The sequence below is a fragment of the Vigna unguiculata genome, chromosome 11 (genome assembly GCF_037176805.1).
Source record: "Vigna unguiculata cultivar grain cowpea cultivar isolate G323 ecotype 2 chromosome 11, ASM3717680v1, whole genome shotgun sequence".
Classification (NCBI taxonomy): domain Eukaryota; kingdom Viridiplantae; phylum Streptophyta; class Magnoliopsida; order Fabales; family Fabaceae; genus Vigna; species Vigna unguiculata.
This window is the reverse complement of record NC_140802.1, coordinates 17,665,170-17,683,202: the sequence shown is the minus strand read 5'-3', so window position 1 is coordinate 17,683,202 and position 18,033 is coordinate 17,665,170. Positions and strand designations below refer to the sequence as shown.

The window sequence follows — 18,033 nt, the reverse complement described above, 5'->3', positions numbered from 1 at the left end:
GATGTTTTTTTGAAGACCCAATCAACCCTTGTAAATCACATTATTACTGATTGGGTTTGGTATATTTTGATTGATAGAGAGTGATTACTTTGTTTTGCAGAGTTTCTTGGTTGATTGGTTGAGACTTGATATTGGAATATGCAATTGGTGGACTGATGTTCGGTTAGATGCTCTCAATGAAGGTGACTAATTCATTATCGCATAATTATTTTTGTTGTATTTTGTATGTTTAGAATATCACTTAGAGGTTTTTCTCCCTTTAAATGATCACAAGAATAATACAAAAAGAGGAACAATTAGTTGGGCATGCAATGTTGATGAAACTCCATTTGTTGGGGCTGGAGGAATTAATAAGGTTATTCCAGTCGTTGAAGTTGGAAATGAAAAGATACATAAGGTATTATATTATAATGAAGTGATCATTAAAGTTTTGGCCATTTCGATTAGTAAATAATAATTCCTGCACCTTATGCCTAGGTCATGTTGACGACTATCAAATTGTTCCAATAATACTCCTAATAATATTCTTATTAGTTAATAAACAAACCAACAAGGATACATTGAACCAAACCCTAAAAAGCTCACGTTGGTGAAGGAGAGCATGACATGTGACACTCTAACTTTTAGAAAAACTCTCCACTCCTAGAGTGTCATGTGGAAAGCCACTTTAGAAAAACTTCTCCACTAAGACAATGACAAATGGCCATTACCTTTATAAGAAAACTCTTCACTAAAAGCTTGGCATATGGCCACCATGTCTGATGGACCTTGTAGCACGAAAATGAAGAGGAGAAGGTCCATGGCTACAACGGAAATTGAGTGAAATGGAGGAGTTGATTCAAGCTTGGAGGCTCTTAATGCAATGAAGGTGAAATGGAGAGGAAACCTATAAGAGAAATCTATTCTAGGGAAGGAGGCTAGAAGAGTTCTTGGTAGAAACTAGTCTAGCAAAGTGACTCTATAGGCAAAAGGTGGAGTACTCTCAACACTTAGTCTATTACCAATCCAAAGTAACCAAATACAAGAGTAGAATGGCCCCATTTATAGGAATCATGGTTGGCCAAATGAAATGAAAATGTATCATGAAATGAAATGGAGATGTAGCTAGGAGAAGAAGCACAAAGGTGGTTGTATGATGCAAAGGAGGAAGGGGTCTAATGCCATGTGGCAAAGTCACACTCTCCTTGCATACACCAAGTGGACAAGAAGCTCTCCAAAGTCTTGTCCTCCAAGCTCATTCTCAGCCAAGGGATTTGAATTTGGCTTGCATTAGCCCAATTTGGAAACTAAACAACAAAGTAATTTAGTATTTTTATTCTATAACATGACCTAACATGTGGCCCAAAATAAAAGCTATTCTAATGCTCCAATAATGTGTGCTCTCATATTTTGATGTCTTCTTTAGCCCATGAGAATAGCATAGGAAGCCCATGATGAATTTGATCCTCTTGAGACAATCCTTTTTGGATCCTTCTAAGCATGCCTCTTGTAATTGGGCTTCTTAGTGGGCTTTGGGCTTGAGATGCATGTAGGCCTAAGATTCGACCTTGAGCATGATGTGGGCCTAGAGGGTCTTCATCATTGTCTCTCCACCAAGCTAGGGTTACAAAATTGATCACCTAAGATTAGCTTAAGCTAAGCGCAAACATTGCCCTAACTTAAGCAAGATTGTTCAAAAACCCTATACTACTTGGCCCTAAATATAAGGCCTAAAAGAAATCCTACACTACATGACCCAATACAATGTATAAATATTCTTAATCTACTAGAGATACTCCAAAATAACCTAATAGATAGAGCTTTGCTTCACCTTGCATAGATGACTCCAACTCCTCTTGAAAGTGTTTGGCCATGGCTAGGAGGTATTTCCATCATCGCCCCCCCCCTCTCCCTCTTCAAGAGGATTTGTCCTCAATCTTTAAATTTTCATGTGAACATCCTTCCTCCTTTTGGAGATATTTTTCTTTCTTCCCTTGGGTCAAATACCCTTCTACACAAAACAAAAGACAAAGTAATTGTTATTAGAATAATCATCCAAAGCATGTAACTCCCAAATATCATACACCTTTGATCTATTGAAATATCAAGGCATTGGATTTGAGGAACATTCCTCTTCAAACTCTTGTTTTCTTACTTAAATTCCAAATCTACCCAAATTAAGACTTCGAAATCCTGACTGAGAAAAAAGGAAACACACTCAACGAAGGTGGTAATGCTTCCAATTTGTAAACGAACATGATACCATAATCAAACAAGACGTTAATGTTTCGAAAACGTAGAAAGTTCTGAATTCAAGCATCTAATAAATAAATTAAATTAAATTTCAAATAGTCTAATCATTAACGTCAAAATTGAGTCAAAATTGTAGTTTATATGGCTCATACTATGGAATAAAAGTACATAAAAATCATTTTATCTAAATTTGTGAAATTAAAATATTTATGTCAAATGGATTTATATAAAATAGAGAAAAGTTAAGAAAATTAAGCACATAAATAAAACTACAAATAAAATATGACAAGAAAAATGCAATATTTCCCTTGAAAAGTGATAAACCGCTTTGCGACTTTATACTTATTTTATATAAAATATTTTCTTTCAATTATAATAAAAATAAAGTATTAATCATTAAAATATTACATAAAAGATAATTGATTGATTTTATTTTAGTTATTGAAACTCTACTTAAATTTTAGTTGTCTGAAGCCTTAAATGAACTTTTATTTCTTTACTTTAAAATCCAATTCTATATCATGTCACTACTAAACCCTACGCACAAACAACGTAGTCACTTCGTCATGTTCTACAAAGTACAAATGGAAAAGTGTTGTACTAAGACGAATGAGTAAATGGCTGCCAGATAATATTTGATACATGGAAAAACACGGCCACCCGTCATTTGGCTGCGCAGCCCCCAAGTGCTTCTTATTGGAACCTTCACTCCAAATATCCAATGTATAATTTAATTCTTTTATACTACGAAACATATTTAAAAATAAAATATAAAATTATAATAAGTTATTCAGAGTTTAATTAAAATTTTAATAACTTAATACTTTATTAGTATGTTATTTCATTTACTTATCATAAATTCTTTTAATTGATAATTAGTTATACCTCGAATCCCATGATTTGTATCATTAATAGCTGGGTTAATCTTTTTCGAATTTGCTATTTAATTGATCCTTGATTTCGACAATAATATTTATTGTTAAATTGGAATAATTATATAATTGAATCAATAATTTTGGTGAAGTCAAACTATTACATTTAAAATTGATATAATTTATCACTAGTATATAAATATGAATGCATAATTTAGTATAATTATTGTAAGGCCCTATTCTTTTTTCTGCCTTTAACAGAAAGGGCTGCCCCAGATCTGATGGGCCTAAGAGCTGGCCCAAAGGATAAAACTGATCCTAGTCTGCCCTAACGTTTACGCTTTCACTCTTTCAGAAAAATCAATCGTCACCTTACTTCCATCTCACAGAACGCTCTGCTAGGGTTTGCTCTAAGTCTTCTTCGAGCTAACTCACACCAGCTCCTACTCCACATAAGTCACTCCTCATCTCATGTTCCTTCTTTTCATGGTCTATGTTCACTGTTTACCGTTAGGGTTTGGTAATAAGCCATCCTTGTTTCTGTTTTACCGTTCATTCCACCTCCTTGGCCATCCTTAGGACCGTCGTGCTCATTGTGTGCGTGTCAGAGTGTTTCGGTAGCTTGTTTTCCAAGTACGGGAAGCTAGGGTTCGCCCTTTCTTTGAGTTATGATGTTTGTACCACTGTTTTACCGTTTTAAATATGTGTGGTATGTTGATGTGAACTTGTGTATGATTATATTGAACCTTGGTGAATCTGTTGGGCATTTGTGCACGAGAGAACAATGGTGAGCTCTGGTTTTCTCGCCCAAGCGAGCATGGCTCGCCTAGGTGAGATCAACAGAGGCTCGCCCAAGATGTTTCAAGTGAGTGGTCGCTCAGGCGACCCACGTAGCTCCTGAACGAGCGAGCATCTCGCCCAAGCGAGAGGGGTCTCGCCTAAGCGAGATCCCGCGTGAGCTACTGTTCCCCTTTTTCGAGCCCTCGCCTAGGCGAAGGGGGCTCGCTTGAGCGAGAGTCTCTCGCTTGAGCGAGACCCTTCAGCTTGAGTGAGGTGTTGGGCGAGGCAGTGCGAGGTGTGATTGTTTTCTTAGCTTTGTATGGATAATGTTTGCTTGGTTTTAAGTATTGTGCTGAAAGTTTGAGATGAATGAGTATGAACGAGTGGTGCAAGTCATGAATTGTGAATAATGGGTTGATATGAGTTTGGCATGATATTTTAATGAAATGGTTGGTATCAAAAGAGGCATGATAACGAGATGAGTTGGAAATCCTTTATGCATGGATGGTTTGTGATGAGTTGAAATGGGTTGGGCCTGGAACATGAAAGGCGTTGGCTTTAAAGGTTGGTACGATTAACGTATACATGCATGGTGAATATTATTTGGCTGTGTGATTATGTTTGGTCTGTGTCAGTGCGTAATACCTTGGAGTCTCTAGGTGAATCTTTCAGGGTCGCGCTTCAGTGGTCGGGATGTAATTCCATGGCCCTTGTTAGTGGGAGTCCATGGTGGTGCCCCATCTGTATAACTAGGTAAGGATTCAAGGTAAGGTTGCATCTTGACACTCTAAGGAGTCAGTTAGTCTCACCTAAAGCGGACTGACTCATGTGGTGAGAGTAGCAGGAGGCCTGAAATTCATTAAGGTCTAACCTTGTGGTGAGGGAAATTGATTCATTGTTACACTTGTAACACATAACTCGTGGGTGAGCAGCTCGGGGGTGAGCAGAGGTATCCACCACAAGTGCGGGCATCCGCTGAATCCGACCAAGTTATACGTATCCGGATGAGTCGAGTCGCGTCTTAGTGTATTGCTTGAGAAGTCATAACATGCTTGGTTGACATATGTGTATGGTATGGTGAATATATTTTGACTGTATGGATGAAATCTTTTGTGCTCTAGCTTACCCTACTTTCTTTGTTGTGTGATCTGCTGTGTGGTACTCTCTTTTACGATGATCATCAACTTGTTGGTGTGAGCAGATGCGAGGAACACCCATGGACAACAGGGAGGTGGAGATTCCGCTGCATAGTCCGCGTGGACTGGTTTATAATTCCTTATGAGTTTCTTTAGGGCTATGACCCTTGTATTTGTTCGTCCTTAGATTTATGTACTTTTGGTTGAACTCTTTATCCAGTTTTCTTTTGGGCATGGTGGTGTGCCTTGGGTTGTAAGGAGTTGAGTTTAAAACTCCCAGACTACGCTATTATACTATTTCGTTGTGACGTTTCCTTTAATTACGGTTATTAATTAAATGGGGTGTTACAATTATAATTATAAAATAAATTATATATATCTAAATTATTATTCTGCCTTTTTCTTTTAATTTTTATTGAAATTAAAACTTTAAGCTATTTCTTTTTACTGTAAATAATCACATTGTTGGTAAAAAAATATTTTTCATTTTATTTTGCAACCTTATTTTGATATCTTTACACTTAAAGATGATACTTTTGTTGTAATTGTAGGACAAGAAGGTCGTTAAAAAGTAAATTTTATGTGTAATTCATCTGTACAAAATCGGTTTATTAAATAAGATTTGCACACACACACACACACACACACACACACACATATATATATATATATATATATATATATATATATATATATATATATATATATATATATATATATATATATATATTCTAAATTAGTTTTGTCTAGAGTTAATGTGAAACTTCCAACACCCTTAATGTTGAGGTATATACATCTTGAGCGTGAGATTAAACATTAATGGGTGGTTCAATAGCGGTTGGAACAATAGACCTAACAAACATCAAATTTTGCTAGGATAAGCTATAATATCATGTTAAGAAATCAACTATAAGCCTAACTCAATCTTACAAAATCGGCTTGTAAAGTAAATTGTAAGGTGAAGTTTGCATCCACTTATATACTTCACATTGGATTTATCTCTAGTTGTTGTGAAACTTTCAACAAAGGTTAAAAAAAATTAAATGATCAATCAAGTAAAAAATGAGTTCAACTACTAAGTTATTGCCAAAGATTGACAAAGTTTAGCATGATTGATAAATTCTTTAAATATGGTGGTTAAAAGTACCAAAAGTAAGATGCCAAATAAAATTTTAAACTAATATTCATTTGTTCACTAAAATTCAAAGAGGAAGAAATTTGTTCTTGAGAATGCACACATCTATATAATTAAATTGATTTTGAACTAAAAAGAGAAATTAAATATTGACTGATTTATTTATTAAAAGGAAAAACAATTATAATGAAATACAATTTTTTATAAAAAATACATAACAATTAATATTTTTTATATTCTTAAAACCAATTATTATACGAAAGACTCATAGAAGAAAAAGGAAATACTATACTATAAAATAAATATTTTACTATGCAAGCTAGAGTTATATTTTTCCTTTTAACATAACAAACAAGAAATAAAAGTAACAATAATAAATTTTTATTCAATTTATTTTATTAAAAAACAATATGTTAGAATGTAAGAATATATGAACATAAATAATTAAGGGGTAAACGTGTTTTTGGTCCCTTAATTTTAATTGAAAATTGGAATTGATCCCTATTTGAAACTTTGGCCCAATTTAGTCCCCTAACTTTAGACATGCATAAATTTAAATCTTATAACCAAATTTTGTTAAGTTTATTTGACATTTCAAACACGTTTCAAACGTGTTTCTTAACCAATATTGAAGCAAAAATGTGTTAAACAGTGTAAACAACTCAAATGTTATTAACCAATATTTTCGGAATTCGACATTTATGAGACCTGTAACATCCCATTTTAAAAAGATAATTCCAATTTAATAAAATGCCACATATATAACTATCCAAAGAGTACGAAAATTGGTATATGAAAGTACACAGTACCCCAAACATATTCATAACAAAGAAATGAGGCACCACACTGCCTATCATCAATACAATAGTTCAAAAATAGCACAAGTTTTTGTCCAGAACAAGAGAAATTCTAACTAAATAAACTCTTTCAGCCGCGAGCCCCATAGTGAGCTCAATACCCGTCCATAACCATCAAGCTGCAGCATCTCTACTATCATTACCACTTCCAGGGGTTCTCACATCTGCTCACATCAATAAAATTGATGATCATCGCAATGGAGAAAGCCACACACAACATAAAAGCAAGCGAAAGGGTAAGCTAGTGTAACATATCCTTATATTATAACACTCAACAGGTAAGTTCAAAACCAAACATAATTAACAGATATCCACACATGATATACCCAAACCACTTAAGGCTTTTAGACTTGGCTATACGGATACATACGATGAGGCACCACCACCAAATCGTGGAATTGCATCCTAGCAGTGAGGCATCACCACGAGGTCTTCGCAGAATTACATCCTTACATGAGGCACCACCACGAGACCTCTGTGGATTTACGTCCTAGCCTTGAGGCACCACCACGATACCCCCCGTGGAATTACGTCCTTATGTTGAGGCACCACCATGAACCCTCACCTCGAGGTTCGTGGAATTAAGTCCAATGAATGAGGCACCACCAGGGACTTCCAATAGGAAGGCCCATGGGATTACGTCCATTAGGTGAGGCACCACCATGAACTCTCACTACAAGAGTCATGGAATTACGTCATTCTCAAACTTTGTATGTGTCACCAACCAATCATAGAGTTCCCATAAATACTAATATCATGTTGACATGCATATGTATATAAAAAGCCAATCATACAACTCACAATTCCCAATTCATACACAATAAAGCAACATCTTATTTCCATCTCAACCTCATACCATAACCATGGCATCATCCCTCAACCCTTCTAGTAAAGCATTTAGATCAGACAAGCAAGCAACACATCAGTGAATCACTCAACAATAGTACCAAAATCTGCCCCCAATCTCGCTCAGGCTAAAAGGTCTCGCTCAGGCGAGGGAAATCCTCTCGCTCAGGCGAGCCCCTTCTCGCCTAGGCGAGGGCTCGAAGAATGGGACAACAGCTTCTATGATCTCTCGCTCAGGCGAGTCCCTTCTCGCCTAAGCGAGATCACCCTCGCTAAAAAATGGAAACTCGTCGCCTAGAGCAACAGTTCAAGCAGAAGATCCTAGGCAAGCCTCTATTAGTCTTGCCTAGGCGAGACACGCTCGGTTGGGCGAGAAAGACAGTACTCACCACTGTTCTCGTGCGCAATAGATAAGCATTCAGGCCAAAATGACATTCAAACGGTTTCCAATCAATTAAATCATCAATCAAGTCAGGCCATCATGAAATGAAAACAAAACAAGCAACAAATCAAACAATACAAGCGAACCCTAACTTCCCTTACCTGGAAAGGGGTTATACGAGACTTCAGCACTGAACCACGGAGCACAGCAGCTCTAGAACCAGACCTGCAAAAGTGAGCCGAACCAAGGTCAAGCTGAACGCAAATCTGAGCATACTTCGAAACCCTAGCAGAGGTTTTGTGGAGAGAAAATGGGTGAGTTAGGGCACTGATTTTTTAGAATGACTTGCAATTGAGGGACCTTGGCTGCTTTAGGGGCCTTGGCACCCTATGGACCATCCCTTTAGGCCCAACAGTGAGGCTGCCCTTAACATTAGGTCACTCAATAAAAGTGGGCCTTACAAAACCCATGATCCTCCGCCACTCTCAGTCATGTGAATAAAGGTAATTAAGTAAAGGCTAAAACTTGTTATCTATGAGATTCAACAATCTACTTTATTCCACTCGATGACAATTGCAACTTAAAAATTATATAGTATAATGTATATGAAACTTATGTATTTTAAATGGAGACACCAGTTAAACGAAGATACTATGATGTCATGTATCAATCAAGTAATTTAAATGCATTTTATTTTAAAAGTATAAAAAATAAAAAATATTAAATATGTTATGAGATAAGACATTTACTATTTTTACATTTATCATATTTGTTGAACTTTACTGTAATTGAACACTGACTTAAGTGTTAGAATGTCTTTGATAGATAACTGACCGGAGAAAAAATTTAAGAAAAGAGAATATATGATCGAACGACCACAAGAAATGTAGCTTGCATACCCTTAACCTTGTTGTATAGAAGAACAATTAGATTTAATATATAGAAAAAAGCCAAAGTTTTTCTTATAACAGATAAAAAGAAAAGTTGACTAATTTGAATAAATTTTAAAAAATTATTTATTTCTAAAATAAATGAATTAAAAGTTAAGAAAACTTAAAAATGTTTTACTAAAATAATAATGAAATCAATATTGAAATCATAAAAGACAATCCCAATATCTTAGGGCCGAGAAAAAAATTGTATTCAACCAAACCTAAAGAAATTCAAAGTAAATTTGAGCATACGGTCAGATTTTGATTGTATAAACGGATAATGTTGAATAAATAAAATTCAATAGATAGATAATTGTAATCAGATTCAAATAGCGGTTGGAACTTTATAGATATCCGAGTCAATCCAAATTTATATTTTAATATATAGAAAATTTGTAACTATGTTTTAAATTTTATTTTTAATATGATATTATTTTCAAAATTTAGATGTAAATTGTATAAAATCATAATTCATTATAATAATTATTATGAAAGTTATACATATCATATTTTAGTTAAATATTTACGGTATTTATGTCATTTATTCAAAACAAAAATAATTTAATTTGTATAAATTCGTAATCCGAAAAATTTGACTGAATTAAAATTTAGATTCAGATTATGCTAAATTGATCCGGGTTGATCCATATATGATTCAACCTGATGCTGCTCACTCCTACCATATTCCGACTTTCAGAGTTTCATTAATAATAAAGTAGCAAAAATTAAAAATTCGCGCTGTTTCATTAAAAGCTTCCAAAATTCGCAGTTCAAGGTGAGCGAGTATGACGCCACCCTACCATCATCGCACCGTTTCGTTCTGTCACCAAAGAAAGAAAATTAAAAAAAGTCAAAAATGAATATCGAAAAGAGGGTAGATAAAAAGTCAAGCCAACTTTCTCAGAAATTAAATCTTACGTTCAACTATAAATACGGTTAGAACTTCCCGCTATTATACACATTCCTCACTTAGTACCTCTTCATTGTTAAGCCCTTCAATAAACACATAAGAACAGAGATTTTAGAAGATCATCATCAATGGCAGTCCAAGTTTACATAGTGTATGCATCTTTCTACATTTATACACATGAAGGCAATTTTCTTAATCTTTATCCCATAATTTAAATTTTGCATTATTCTAATGTAACAGCTACTACTCCATGTACGGGCATGTGGAAAGACTAGCAGAAGAAATAAAGAAAGGAGCTGATTCTGTTGATGGCGTTGAGGCCAAACTATGGCAGGCACGTATAGTATTGTTTAATTCAACTGAATAACTTTTGATTTTTTAAATGTTTATCTTTCACAAGCTTGATTCTGTTTAATTTTGTCTTCACTGTAACCATGTTTTCGAATGGTTCATGACCTTATGCTCTGAATCTCTGTTCATCCAATGAAATCATGTAACAAGTTTTTCGGCAGTCTGTGTTATTGTGCAATGAAGACAGATTTACCCAAATATGGTGCTGAAATTCGGTGTGTTGACTTGGTTAATTGAACAGGTACCTGAGACATTGGCAGACGAGGTGCTTGGTAAAATGAGAGCACCACCCAAGAGTGATGTACCGATGATTAGCCCCAATGAGCTCTCTGAAGCTGATGGTTTTGTCTTTGGCTTCCCGACAAGATTTGGAATGATGGCTGCTCAGTTCAAAGCATTTCTGGATGCAACTGGAGGTTTGTGGAAAACCCAACAGCTTGCAGGGAAGCCCGCTGGAATCTTCTATAGCACCAGCTCCCAAGGTGGTGGGCAAGAGACTACAGCGTAAGACCCTCTCTCAACGTTGAAAATTTAAGTGTGAGTCTAAATTTTATATTAAGTAAAAATAGAAACTAGAATATCATATAAGGATAAAGATCGATAAATCTATAACTTAAAGTTTTAGGTTAAGAGTGACGTCAATTTTTTATGTGTAAATTGGGTTCATATCTCGTTGGTGTTATATTTTTCAGGTGATCCTCTCTCGAAAGATTTAACACTCCAAACACATTTTTTTTCTTTTCTTTAACCATAGTTATTTGGAGTTGATTCATCAAATCAATCTTAATTATACTTCCCAAATGTTATTGGGGAAATTGAATCTCTCTAAACACATGATTTCTTAATTTTCTTTATTAGTGACGAGATCTTGTGGAATATTAAAGATGTTGTGGAATCTTGTATGTCAGGCTTACTGCTATAACTCAGTTGGTTCATCATGGAATGTTATTCGTTCCAATTGGATACACATTTGGTGCTGGAATGTTTGAGATGGAGGAGATCAAAGGAGGAAGCCCCTATGGTTCAGGAACTTATGCTGGTGATGGTTCAAGACAGCCAACTAAGCTTGAACTGGAGCAAGCATTCCACCAGGGCAAGTATATTGCCAGCATCACAAAGAAGCTCAAGGAAGCTGCATAATATTATTGATTTTATCAAGATCTACACTTAAATGATGTTTGATAATGTTTCATTATATTTTAGTTATACAATGTGTTGAGTTCTGTTTTCAGGTGCTTGCTTGTAATAGTTTGTTATTTTCTTTGAAAACAAAATGATTTGTATTTAGGTGTATTTTCATGTTACATGGTGCTGTGATTATTAAAATTTACTGAATAAATTAATGGAAGATTGTTCTGTGTCTTTCTCGTTTAGCTTCAAAATTATTGATCTCTCCTTGTTACCCTTTTTTTCACGTAAGACAAAACTTAATTTCTCTCAGATATTTTTCATTTATTAGAATTATAAATACTCTCTATAAAAAAAATGAAACTTCTATAACCAGACCACCTCCATATTCCTTACGTACCAAACATAGTTTGACGAATTCTCTGCCAGCTCTCACCCCGGGAGGCTCAGAAATAAACGGTGTGATTAAGCTTTTAGATGAAATTTTGATGATTGAAAACAAATTATGTGAACTAAAGATTTTTCTGTAAGATTTTTCAGAATAATAATCTAAAAATATTTTTAATATAAATACATTGAAATAATTTAAATATTAAAGAAAACAAAATTTATAACATACTTCAATGAAAATAATGTATGGGAGATTGTACTACACACGCACACCGTTAAGTACCATGGAATTTTGGTGGAAATGGCAACACTAAGTGTTTAAATAATTTTTTTTTTCTAATTTTCTTTGGTTCTCTCTTATTTTTCGGACTAAAATTTTTTAAACTAAAACAAAGTTTCTTGTGTTTTAAGCTTCGGTAGTTTCTCTTTCTTTAATTAAAACTTTCACGGTTTTGATTACTCTCTTAACATGTTTGTGACCTTGTCCATCATCCACAAATTATCACCTTTCAAGATTCGTTTTTTGGTATATTATATATGGATTCAATATCTCTTCTCCATTTCGTGTTTGGTTTCTCCATTACGACTTACGAGGGTTTATCTTATATTTTGGATTTCTCTCCATGATTTTAGGCCTGGAATAGGTTCCCTTAGAAAAAAAATTTGGTATAAAATTTTCATTCATAAAGCCTTTTGAAAGGTTAAAATCACCAAGAGAGAATCATGTTAGTTTTCAATCATTAAGGATTTTATTTCCATTGTTGTCAAGTCTCTTATTTGTTACGATATCTTGTTACAAGATTCTTCTTTTGTTATGTCAACATTTTCCTTCTTTTGTTACATATTGAAGATCTCTTCTCTCGTTTTTGTTTGATTTATATTTTATGAGGTTTGTGTTATGTTTTATGAAAAACAAGCCGAAAACACACCAAGGATTGACTTGTATTTTCAAACTTATTGAAATATTACTAGTACATCATATGATAATATAAGTTAGATGTACGGTATCTGGCCAACTTAACCATATAAATAACAACAAACAACCCCCACATATATGCCGGAAACAGCTAAAGTACACGCCTCAGGCCGGCATAGACCTAAGCCAGCCTAAACTCATAACAAAGGTTGCTAATGGAGCGGCCAACCTAGAGTAGTGCACGGACAAAGACGCCATAGGCCAACCTAGAACAGTGCACGGACAAAGACGCCATAGGCCAACCTAGAACAGTGCACGGACAAAGACGCCATAAGCCAACTAGAGAAGTAACCAGATCGGACCATTCCAAAAGACTTAGCGAAAGCAAAACCCCCTAATATCCAATGAGCCCACAATAATCGAACTAAGGGCTTAGGCCAGGGTCCAGGCCCACCTACAGCCCAAACTAGGGCCTAGCCCATGACGTGGCCAAACATAATTAATACTCTATAAATACGTGTGGACCCCAGTAATTAAAGGTACACATTCATTACTCCATTAATCACCTGATTTGACTTTTTTAGAGCTTTAGCTGACTTGAGCTTCGGAGTCCCTTCTGCAGGTAACCCCTCCTAGGTCCAAGCAGACATGTACCAACCGGGAAGAGGCCAACTGAGGAGATAACGGACTGCATAGGTAAGGTGACACTCGTGCCTAACTTATCTAGTTTGTTCTCTGCAAGAACATTAGATGATAGTTTAAACTTGATATACAATATGTCAAGTAGTTTCTTTTTTAAATATACCATCTAGTGAAATTTGTTAATATACCACTGTGTATTCTTAAGTTTATTTTCTACCAACTAGCTTTTTTAAGTTATGTGAGAAGTAATAATATGCAATTTAAGGAAATAAGATAAGAGAAGAGATTTCCCAAGGTAATTTATACTGGTTTGTCCATACTTAATAAACCATATCTAGTTTCTTTTCAACGTGGTCGAGTTTCACTAAGTAGATTAATGCTGCAAAGATACAAATGAGTTTTATTTAGACCTTATTCTACCTAAGTATTATTGAGCACACAACCACTCCTAGCTAATATTTCAAGTATCGTATGGACCAGAATCGCTTTTGACTAAACAACTAGAGTATTGTTTGAACACATCCACTTTTACCTAAGCTACTAGGTATTATTTAGAACATGACTACTCCTAGCTAAGACACTAAGTATTATATCGAACATAACCACTCTAGGTTAAGACACTGAGTTTTGTTTACAACATAATCACTCCTAGCTAAGACAATGAGTATTGCTTGGAATGTAACCACTCTTAGATAAGACATTAAGTAGTTTTTGAAACTAACCCATAGCAACCTTAAACACTGAGTATTATTTATAACACAATTACTCATGTCTAAGAGTTTTGAAGGGGTGGAAGTTGTAAGACCCGGGAAAATTAATTAATTAAATAATTAATTAATTAATAAATGCGGGAGGAAGGCGTCTTTATGACATTAATTGTTGTATAATGTGACGTGGAAAAGTACTAGCTCATGTGGTTGAGAGTACTTTGATTGTGTGAGAGGACTTAGGTTTGAGTCCTATGTATGCCAATTATGTGTTGTTGTTTTATGATTTATTTTAATAATATGTAAGAGTGTGGAATTTGAAATGTAAACTTGTGATGATTGTTTATGTCACCAAATGTGAATTGGCATAGTGGTTGTGCTTTGGCCTTATGAGTGGAAGGTCACAGGTTCAAACCTTGATGAGCAAAGAATAAACTTTATTTTTGCTAACTATTAGATTGGTATGAATGTGAAGGGGTAAAGAAAACCTAGCAGAAGGATAACTATTAGGTGCTGTAAAACCTACCACTAAGTGACTTGAATAGCCATTAGGCCCACACTTAAGTCCAAATCGTTTTTTTTTGCTTTAACCTACATTGAGCCACATATAAAAGGCGAAATTGAAGAGAAAATAGGGTTTTTGCAGTTTGGTAATTTTGCCTATAGAGAGGAGAACGAAATTTTAGAGAGTGAGAGGTGAATTTGGGTGTTTGAGAGGTTGATTTGGGAGAGGTCCGAAGCAGAACCGTGGTGAGCAAAGGAACATCAAATTTCGTCCAACTTTAATCCAATAACCCAGGTTAGGGGAGCTGAACCCTTATTGTTGAGTTTTTGATATGTTTGTATGAGATTGGTGATCTATTGGCAGAGAATTCGAGTTGAATGTGGGGTGAATTCGGGGTGGGGTAATTGAGTACTGTTTTATTTCCAATTTCTTGTTAATGGATGCTTGTGATAGTTATGCTATGGTGCGTATACTCGTATGGTATGAAAAGTGAGAGTAGAAGACACTATAATGTTTGTACTTTGCTGTTTGGTGGGTGTAAGATTGTCAAATTGAATTGTTGTGATCTGGGAGCGTATTTGGGTTCTCTGGTGCAGTGCTTGTGTGCGTAAAATAGTATCAGAACCTGCAATTCTCGCTCAGGCGGGCGGGGCTCTCGCCTAGGCGAAGATTATTGGTTTTGGGCGACACAAACTCTCGCTCAGGCGAGTGCTGTTCACCTAAGCGAGAAAGGGAGGAGTTACGCGTGTTGAGCGCGACTTCTTGTCCAGGCGAGGGGTTTATTGATTTTGAGCGAATCAGGGTCTCGCCCAGGCGAGACGGCCTCACCTAAGCGAGATGTCGTGGTTATGTTTTATGCTTTGTTGTTTGTTAGCTCAGGCGAGATGGAAATGGGTGTTTGGGCGAGAGATGATCTCGCCTAGGCGAGTGGATCTCGCCTAAGCGAGACAACGTGGTGTGGTCACTGGTTTAAGCTCGCTCAGGCGAGGTGAGTTAGCCTAAGCGAGACTGAGGGCTTAGCTTGGGCGAGAGGTCCCTAGCTTAAGCGAATTTATGCGAGATACTATGTTTCATGTGTTTGTGAGAGCGTGTTTTAGATGTTTATACCAAGATAGGGTTGTATATGCATGTGTGTGGTGTTTGGGCTTGAAGGACTAACTTCAATAGGGGTCTGGGATGTGCTCGGTGGTTGGACACATGATGGGCATGAAACTGGTTGAGTTCCCGTCGGCTACTAATGGGCGAGGAGTCCTTAGTATGGTGATTGCATGTGTCGGGCGCACGATGGGCAAGGAACTGTTATGTTCCCGTCGGCTACTATTGGGCGAGGAGTCCATATGATATCGCTGTCGTTGGGCGATCAAATTACCACTACTTTAGCAACTTCAGTATTGCCAGTTTGTAGTGAAGAAAATAGTTAGGGTTAAGATAACCCTGAGTCGTCTCACAACGAATACGGAATTGATCTCAAATATTTGATTCTTAAAAATGCAATTAGCAATTATAAAAATAGGGGGTTTTGATATGCAAAGAAAATGACACGGAAGATTGTAAACACAGTAATAGTAAATAGGTCAATTCCACTGCTTTTTCTAAATAAGATTCTTCATTGGTTATCTAGAGATTATTGTTAAATTAATTATTGTTGTTGATTTACAAATAAATCAATGTAAAGACTCAATTCATTTGTTGGCATCCTCACTTTTAATCAAAGTACAGTCTCAATTAAAAGTGAGAATTGTTAGATTATCCATAGTAAATTCAATCAAAGTACAGTCTCAATTAATTTTACTATGCCTAATCATGTCTATTCCTTTGTTCCTTTACCAAATAGAAAACTTAATTAATCAAAGTAAAGTCTTGACTAATTTTGGTTAAAGTAATTACCTCTAATCAAATTAAAGTCTCAATTATTGGCAAAAACTTATTTAATCAAATGAAAGTTTCTAAACAAAATTAAAGTAAAGTCTCAATTTAATTTAAAAACCTTTTAACTCATATGATTAGCATGCATGTAGATTTAAAATCATTATTTTCTATTCGATTAAGAAGCAAAGGACATAGATAAACAAAAACCACAACAATAATCAAAATAACAAAACATATAAATTCATCTAACCTCAGAATCCATTTAAGAAATTACAGTGGAATCAACCCTAAAAGCTTAGCCCTCCATGGCTTTGATGGAATACATGATAATATGATGAAGGAAAGAAAATAAAAGAAGAGAATGAAAGATGTGGTGGAGATAGTATCTGCCAAAACCAGAGAGTTCTAAGTGTCTAAGCTGTCAGCTGTAAAATTGTCGGTCGTCCAATTGTGTCCCGTTTCTGCTCCCTTAAGTCTCTTTATATAGGCTTCAACTGGACTTTGGGCTTTATCTGTCAGTTGCTAAAATCTTTTATTTTTATTTAATTAATTAGCAACTTAATTCCTGTCCAATTTCCAATTCTGCCCTTCTCATTTAACCATATTTGCAGTTTTGACCAGAGTTGACTGCTGACTTTGACCAGTTGACCAGAGTTGACCAGTTGACCAGTTTGACTGTCCTATCAGACGCTGACACGTGGCGCAGAGTACACTTTCCAGAATTAGGGTTTCTGCCCCTTCCTCCTTCCTCCCTGGTTGCGCGGCTGACGGCGGCTGCTCCGGCTTCTTCTCCGGCGAGGTGGCGCGACGCGGAGGTGCTGCTGCAGTGGTGAAGATAGTGCGCGATGCTCTGTGACGGCCGCGAATGGAGGAAGATGGTGGTGGCGCGGCGAGGAGATGTGTGTGCTGCAACTGTGGCGTGCGAAGGCCGTAGATCTGGTGCGGAGAAGGTGGCGGCGCTTCGCGGTGGTTCGTCCGGTGGGCGCGGTGGTTGTAGGTGCAGTGGCGGCACTGGTTCGCGCGAAGATGGTGCTGCAGAATAGGTGGTGACTGCGCGATCTGGTGGCGCGAGTGAAGAAGATGATCGCGATGGTGGAGGAACTGGTGCAGGCGAAGGAGCTCCATGGTTGTGCGCTGCAGAATCGTGGTGGTCGCGAAGCAAACCTCGCGGAGGCGTGAAGATGGTGTTGTCATGGTGAGCGCGACGGAGAAGATGATGGAGAGAAAATGGAGGTGCTGCGTCGCGGTGTTCTGGTTCGCGGAGGTGTGGCAGTTTCCATGGCTGATGCGTGAATGAAGTGGCTGTGTGCTCACGGTGAAGGTTCGCGCGGAGCTGCGATGGTGGTCAAAAAAGGTTGGCGGCGGCGGCTGTGTGGAGGGTGGAAGGAGAGGAGAAAATTAGAGTTAGGGTTTTGGGAGATGAAGATGATGACGTGGCAGAAT

General features: G+C 36.5%; 1 protein-coding gene across 1 annotated transcript; it reads left to right on the top strand.

The window, feature by feature from the left end:
- Nucleotides 1-10,095: 10,095 nt before the first annotated feature.
- Nucleotides 10,096-11,795, top strand: LOC114170012 (putative NAD(P)H dehydrogenase (quinone) FQR1-like 1). The gene is made up of 4 exons (XM_028055475.2): nt 10,096-10,233; nt 10,323-10,416; nt 10,675-10,937; nt 11,342-11,795. The coding sequence occupies exons 1-4, from the start codon at nt 10,211-10,213 to the stop codon at nt 11,571-11,573; spliced, it is 612 nt and encodes a 203-aa protein (XP_027911276.1). The 5' UTR covers nt 10,096-10,210; the 3' UTR covers nt 11,574-11,795.
- The last annotated feature ends 6,238 nt before the right edge of the window (nt 11,796-18,033 follow it).